This window comes from Plasmodium inui (assembly GCF_000524495.1).
Source record: "Plasmodium inui San Antonio 1 unplaced genomic scaffold supercont1.2, whole genome shotgun sequence".
Lineage (NCBI taxonomy): Eukaryota > Apicomplexa > Aconoidasida > Haemosporida > Plasmodiidae > Plasmodium > Plasmodium inui.
The window spans coordinates 324,195-332,291 of NW_008481836.1; the positions used below are offsets into that span (position 1 = coordinate 324,195).

At 41.1% G+C, this 8,097-nt stretch overlaps 1 protein-coding gene across 1 annotated transcript; it reads right to left on the reverse strand.

The window, feature by feature from the left end:
- Positions 1 to 322: 322 nt before the first annotated feature.
- On the reverse strand, positions 323 to 6,376 carry C922_00509 (hypothetical protein; the record flags this gene model as incomplete). Its single annotated transcript, XM_008816125.1, has 1 exon — positions 323 to 6,376. The coding sequence occupies one exon, from the start codon at positions 6,374 to 6,376 to the stop codon at positions 323 to 325; it is 6,054 nt and encodes a 2,017-aa protein (XP_008814347.1).
- Positions 6,377 to 8,097: the final 1,721 nt, after the last annotated feature.

The window sequence follows — 8,097 nt, forward strand, 5'->3', positions numbered from 1 at the left end:
GGGAAAGAAGACGGAAAAAAAATAAAAGAAGCACACACGTGCTAATGGGAAGAGAAGCGAATGGAAACAAAACTGCAACTGCGCAGGTGCAAACACAAGGGGGCAGACAAAAAAAAGGAAAAAAAGAAAGGCAGGACCTCGGGCAGAAACGTTGAAAAGGCGCCTCCTCGCAATTGCCACTGGCCTTTTGCAAAAAAAATGTGAAGAATTTTTTTTTTTTTGTTTTCTTTTCCAACCGTGCAGGTGAATTTTTATCCTCCGCGAACACCCACCCGTTTAGGAAGGTAAAAATGGAGATACTGAATCTCACGGGTGGCACCTGTCACCTTGCGCTGCCAAATGTATTGGAAGGCGACATGAGCCAGGGATTGGTCACAATTATGTTAGACAAATAGTCAACGTTTTTTATGACATCCTTTTTGTGCAAATTGGAAAGTTCGGGGTGTTCTCCTACACACAAATTGCCTGAATTTTTTTCCCCATCCAGGATATTCATAATGCGGAAAATTTCCTTGCCCTCATTATTTAGCAAGTGCTGTATATACTCGGAGTACTGCTCATTTCCGCGAATATTGCTTAACGATTTGACATGAAATAAAATTAGCTGCTTCTGCAAAGGCGTTAGGAAAAATTTAACCAAGTCGATGAGGATGAGCAGTTCGTTATGACTACAAGTGCCTTTCATGACGGAAAAGAAAAGTAAATCAAACCATAGGCTAGGGTTTAGCAAGTAAGTCGAATTCGTCTCTGCCCCAACCTTTTGCTTACTATTATACGTGTCACATTTTGAATAGCAGTATTTGCATATGTCTTCTATGACAAAATAAGTGTCATCGAAGAGGAGCTTCTCGATAGATATGTAATCATATTCGCGTGTGTAACAACTTCTGTGGAAGAAATTGCTTTGCCTACTTTGGTGGAAATCATCAAGTTGGAAATTTAAAGTTTTTCTGGGATATTTCTGCTGGATATTTGTCTGCACATCGCTGAGAAGGTCGGTTATGTACACTTGGTCATTGTTCTGGTTGTGTGTCGTGCTACCCAAATGGTCTTCTTCCCTTTTTTTCACGCTGGGGTGTACCCCCGTGGAGGTGCACTCATAGGGGGGGAACTTACCATATGGTAGGTTCTGTTCGTACGCTCCATTTCTTTCCCCCTTTTTTGCCCCCCTTCTTAGCAGCGTCAATTCTCTTACAAAAGAGGAAGAATTCTTTGTTAACACGATGCCCAACAGTTTAGAAGCCAACATGAACTGCTTCTTCATGCTTAACGAAATTACCTTTATTTTGAGGATCTCTTGTATCACTAGGAAAATTTTTTCCATATCCTCTTCTGCCATGTCTGTTTTGACATCCTGGTAGGATAAGAAATCATCCTTGGTGTAGTAGCACCCGAAAATGTCTTTAGCAAAAACGAGGTTGTAGTTCTTCTGGCTTCTTAACTTATCGTATAATTTTATGTACAAGTCAATTGACTCCTTTCTATACTTTTTATTCTTTTCATTCAAGTAGCTTTTTTCGAAGATGAGAAAATCTGAAGTGGTAATTCTTTTTTTAATGTGAACATTGGAAATGTTTCCTAAGAAGATATTTGGATAAATTAAATCTCTACACCCTATGTACTGCTTCATCTCAGCTAGCCGAAAAATTACATACAGTGTTAGACTGCGTGACGACTTCGTGCAGCTGCTTAATGTCTTTAGGCATTCTTCTGCTATTTCGATGGCTTTATCATAATTGCCGTTATTTTTTAACGAGTCCGCTAGTAGGCATTTATTGTGCAATGTAACAAAGTTAGGGAGTTTGGCTCGTTCACAATTCTGCAGCGATATCGTATAGTACTTTATCGCGCTCTGGAATTTTTGTAGCCCCATTAAAATATTCCCTTGTAGTATCAGTGCAAATATGCACACGTAATGCATAGAAATATCACATAACGTTGTTGAAATGACTCTATAGCTTTCTTCCGAGTAGTGCAAGGCTTTTAGTAAATACTTTTTCTTTAACTCCAAATGGTCCACTTGGTCTAGCAACAACTTGTTCTTTGCATATTCTTTCTTTTTGGTAGCTTCACTCGTTTGATAATCATCGGGGTCGTGATTTCTACACTCTACACTGGGAATGTTACCGAGGTAATCCTCCCACCCTTTGTCACAGAAGACCTTCTCACAGATGTCATTCCGACTCGGATTTCTCCCTCTGCTACTCCTCCCACTGCACTCGTTTGCCCTATCATAGTAGTAGCTAGCCATTAGCACGTTGCAAACAAGCGTCTGGACGCTGTTCCCATGTCCCTCATAAAATTTGTTAAAAATGACGATGAGCTTGTAAATTATTAGCGCATCGTCTATATTCCCCTCCTTCACTTTGCACTGAAGGATTAGGACGAGTATGTCCCTCCTTAGGGTGCCTATGTTCGGAATCACCCCATAAATGTAGTAGCAAACGTCTAAGCACTTCTTCACATAGCCATGCTCGAAATGCAGATAGGCCAGAAACAAAAACCATTTGGATAACTCGAAAATGTTTTTATTCAGACTAACATTTAGCAGGAGATAAATGCACTTCTTAGCCCTAACATAATTTATACATTTCATTTTTTCATTCAGTATGCAGTAGGGGTGGCAAGGAACATTATACTCATTGATAAAGCTCTTGATTTTGTTGCAGGAGCCAAGTGTGCATATATTGCTCATCTGTAAAAAGTCGCTCTGTTTCGGGTGTATTATGTTCAGAATGTTTTCCTTTAGCATATTTTTTACTTTAAATTTTTCCTGCACCATGATGTTTGATGATATGAGCTTTTCCATCGTTCTGAAACTCCACGTGGCATACTTCGGAAAGCATCCGTTCGTCTTGGGATAAAAGAGAGCGATGTTACTCCTTTGGAAATTACTGCACTGGTGCCGATTGCTCTGGAGGTTCTCCCTTATGCGATTATCCACGGTGGCGCTAGGTGTAAGCTCCCTTTTGTGTTTTTCTCCCCCACGGTTACTTCTCCGCAAGGATAAGCATTTTTTTTTGCGTATTTTGTCAACCAAGGAGTACACGTTTTGGTGTCCAATTTGGGTGCTATCATTGGTGGAGAGGGCAGAACTATCATCGTCATTGCTTGTGATTGTTCTTTTCTCCCACGTAGGTTTGCCTTTCCAGCCTCCACTTACACCACGGCCTGATCTGTTGTAACCCCTGTGTGCGCTGTTTTGTGCGACCGTGGTGGAAGCCCTGTAGGGAGACTTGTAAGCGTGTCCCCTCTCCCTCGCACGGGTGTCACTTCTGGCCGCTTCGCTCATATACCCATAGGGATTTGCAGGGCTTGGTTCGTCATCACACTGGTCGCTCGAGATTTCACTTGGAGCTTCTCCGATCGGTTCTGCAGTCGCCTCTGCGATCGATTCTCCAATCTCTTTTTCAGTCGCTTCTCCCCCCCCCCAGTCGCAGATCCCCCTCAGGTGGGCAACATTCGGAAAAAGAACGCCCTCCTTCTTGGAACCAAAGGAAGACATATCCTCCAAGGTTAGAGGCAACCTCACCTTATAATTCCGCTTACATTCCTTGTTAAAGTAGACGCCGAAGTGGTACTCCATGCAGACGAGCAGTCCGTAAACTTCAATCTCCTTAATGTTAATATGGTCGCTTAAATTTATTTTAAATTTGCTTATGCACTCTGGAATTAACACCTGGTGCCAGAATTGCAGTGAATTTACTGTCTGAACATTTAGGGTTAAGTTTGCCAACCGAATTAGCAATTTATGTGGCACAAACTCGGGAAAATAATCCCACTCCGTGAAACACTTTTCGCAGAAGCATATAAATTTGTTGCATCCTTCGAGTGTCCCCTGCTTCCACTGGTCATTCGTCATCTGCCTGCTGCTACCACTGGCCAGGTCATAATGATGGACATTATCCTCATTAATGAAAGGGAACACAGAGTAGGCATTATCAGAACAATGCTGATTTCCACTTCTAATGTTTGCGCTTCTACCCCTTTTGTCTCTTCCAAGTGCTCCTAACAGAAACGAATGTATGTGCTCATAATATATGGATTTGAGTGTGCGGCAAATAATTTCTCTGCAGATAACCTCTGACAGGAATTCCGGGGGTACAGTGTCCCTATAAGTGCGTAGCAGATAGCCCAGGTGATGCATGTTAACCCCGTGGGAGTGATAAACCTGTGTAATGTCAAAACTGTCGCTAAAATTTGAGACGATATTTACAACTTTGGGTAAAATATAATTGTCAATGTTGTGGACGCATTCCCTACTAGCGTCTTTCAATAGGTCGACATTATTTTTATACTTTTTCAATTTATAATTCTGAATGTCAATAGCTAAGGTGGTATTACTTAATGAGTGCTGATAGTAATCTTTTATGAACTCGTATCTTATCCTTTTGGTGAAGTCTCCTCCTCCATTTGTGTTGTCAACATATGGGGGGAGTACCTCTTCTGCCCCACGTACAATGAACAGATTGTCAATTAGCGATTTGAAAATTTTTACATTGTTTCTCTTTTTAAACACTTTACATTCGTAGTAGTTGGAGAATCCAAAGGGGAAAATACAGCAGTGGTAATTCATAGAATCGCTCATTTGCATTATCTGCTGGTACAACTCGTGGTCATAGTTTTCCATCTCCAACAGCAGCCTTTCATAGAACATCTTTTCCTTTTTCTTCTTTAGGTGTTTTTCCTCGTTGGGTAAATTATTACGTTTATTTTGTGGTGTCCTCTCCATTGTCTGCTTACCATTGAGGTGGTACTTATTCCCATTGGCACCCTCGTTGTCACCACCATCACTTATGTAATTGCTAAATGTGAACCCTCTAAATATGTCCTTAATGACATCTACAGGGGGGTAGGCCTCACTTAAAGGCATTAGCGGTTCCGAAATGACGCGCATCCCCATGAAGTCAATTTGGCTAGCCACAGGTAACGAAAACTTCGAACCGTTTTTCAGACTAAATATACAATCACATAGCACGTTCTTTCCCTTAATATCATTGCTGTATATTTTTCTTGCCATGTTATAATTGATGCCATTCCTTCTGCTTCCCAAAATTACCGTAAAGACGAGACTGTCAAATAGGAAAACTAAATCATCATCAAATTTGGGTCTGTATATTTTGTAAATGTGAGGATAGCTCTCTTTCGACACTTGGACAAAACATTTTTTAAAATAACTTATTGAGTTATTCTCCGATTCTTGCTTTCGAAAAAATAGAGAGTATATTAATCCACAGGCCCCTATTTTGCTGGACATGTGAAATAATTCTAGCTCGTTATAAAACTCCTTTTCTCTTTCGCCCTCACTTTTGTCATCGGGTATATATTCCTTTAAGGCCCATATGTTTCGGAATGCGTAATTGATTCGATCGTGCCAGTTGGAACTTAAGAAGGAGTCTTCATTTTTGCACAAGGAGTTGTATAATGGGTGGCTCTCATCCATATTGTAGCTTCTACAAGGCTTCACACTTTGTAGTAGGTTATTAAAGATGCTGGCTTTGTGTCCTAGGGGGGCGGTCTCCTTGAGTTCTTCGCCTAACGGGGCACGTCTACCACGGCTTTTATAGTTTTCACCGTTTTGCCTGCTTTCATCACTTTCGCTGCTTTCATCACTTTTGCCGCTCCCACCGCTACTACTATGGGTGCTATCCCACAACATGTTGCACCTTCCGACGCGTCTATCCCCCTTGCCGACCGACGCCTCTCCATCCATTTCCGTGGAGTCACTTCCTTTTCTCATTCGTCCAAATAATTCCTGAATCCGAGGAATTTTGGATTCATTTATTTCCACCTCGTAACACTTTTCGAATGGCTCACTGGATAGAAGGGACGTTTCACTCGTTTGCGAGTTATCCTCGAGAGTCTTTTCTTTCAATTGAATTTTTTTACTTATGGGCTTATCGATTATAGCTTTGATAGATTTTTTCAGTGGAATTATTTTGTCATTCTTAGTGACAATCTGTTTTTTCCTTTCTGCAACTTTGCTCACTTCGCTGCTCTGCTTATGGGTTACCACACTTTGGGGGAGGCTATCGGTTGGCTCATCATTTAGGAAGAATCTCATGTTGAATATTTCTTTTTCCGGTTCTATTACTTTTTGTTCTTTAAATATTAAGCCCCTTAAAATTTGTGACTTGAATAGACGGATGGTGTTGTGTATTATTCGCTTAAAATTTCCCTTCTCTTTGTGCTTCTGCGTGGCTAGCTGCTCTGCTTTCTGCGAATTTGCGCTAATTAGTTTCGTACTAGCTACTTTTCCATTCAGCCGCTCCCCATTCAGCGCGTCGTATTTGAAGCTCCAATTCGCGCCATTTTGTAGGACACCTTTTGAGTCACCCCCTGCACCACCACTCGTGTCAAATTGCGTGTAGTCCATTAAGTAATCCTCACGGGCCTTGAAGGCGCTATCGGAATGGCGCCCCGTTTGGTTGTTTCACCTCGACCGCTGCCTCTTTTTCTTGTTGAATGAGGAAAGCGAGTTTTTCAGCATGCCCCTTTTGGTGCCACCTCCCGGTCGATTTATCAATCTCTTTTTTATTTTATTCTTTTTTTTTTTTATTTTTTTTCTCTCTCCTTAGATTATATGTTTATCCTACATGTGCATAAATTGCAGACGCATGGCACTCTCGTTCGTTTCACCATTCGCATGCTCAAACTCCTTCCAGTGTGGAGACTTGCGTTCCTTCTCAATTCACTTTCGAGAGGTGATATAGGGGACAATAGAAATATATGAAAAAGGGACTAGGCGGAACGGAGCCAAACAAAATAGACCTGTGCAATTGCGCTGTACCTACACACGCTTTGTAAAATGTTGGATGTCGGAATGGCACGAAAAAGGAGACAAAAGGTTAACGCTTGCTTCGCGCTCTTTTCTTACCGTTGACAAAACGTTTTTCAATTCTTGGGTTTTTTCGCTAAACCCATTTATCAGTCCGTTCACGTGTTTACTCCCTTTTCGTCGCGGCAGTAGTGCTGAATTGTGAGGGCAACAGTTGTGCCCGTTATAGCATAAATGGGCAGAAGGCACCCTGGGAGGATGCTTATACACATAAACAAGTAAACAGACTGATCGCAAGAGCGGTGAGAAAAATGTTTTGTGTCTTCTCTTATTCACAGTAGAGCAGCAAAGTGGGTAGAACACCGACCAAGGTAGCTTTCGGCCTGCATTCCACCTCGCGTACATATAGCATATGTATATACACATATATGTATATATACACGTATATATGTGCACACGTTTGTTGCGTGCTTCTATTTTAACAGCAGGGGAAGTACATACATTCACGCGCAAGGTGTTTTGTCGCTACCCGGAAGAAATAGTGGCATACGTACTGAAGGAAAAAATAAAATAAATAGAGTATAATAAAATAAAATAATAAAATTCCCTTTTGTAGATAAAGGGAATGCCTTCACGCCAGAAAAAAAAGCAACGTTTTGCCCGCAGGGTGATACGATTTTTCTTCCACATACACATATGTTTATATTTTCCCCTTAGCTGCACAAAACCAGATAAATCTTAATTTTTGTGTATTCTTCTTTTGTATTCCTCCTATTTAATAATGAGAAATGTAGTTAATTTTTTTTTTTTTTCATTTGTGCGCGTCTGCAAAGCGGTGCGTGTGGTATGCGTTGCCTAAAAATGGTGTTATCCTCAGTGGCGCTAGCTAAAAGGAATACATTCTGTGGTATATTTTTTTAATGAAGTTTGCCTCCTTTCCATTTTTCATACGTTGATAAATCCACACAATGGGAAGGTCTTCTTTTTAGAAGATTTCATTTTTCCCCTCCATTTTGCACATTTGGTTAAAAAAGAACTGTTTGGTTAAAAAGGAACTGTTTGGTTAAAAAGGAACTGTTTGGTTAAAAAAGAACAGTTTGGTATTTTGGCCTGTCGTCGATTGGAATACACATTAATCGTAGAGAGATACGTGGTGTGCGAGACAAAATGGATAAAGGCCATCTTCACATTTGCGTTAGAAGTATCCACGGGCACGCTAGCTTGTACGTGTGATTAAACCTATTTTCTGATGTACGTTTGTTGGGTGCGCTCCGATGAATACACACTTAGGAAGCCCATTTGACTGGCGCTCTTCGTGC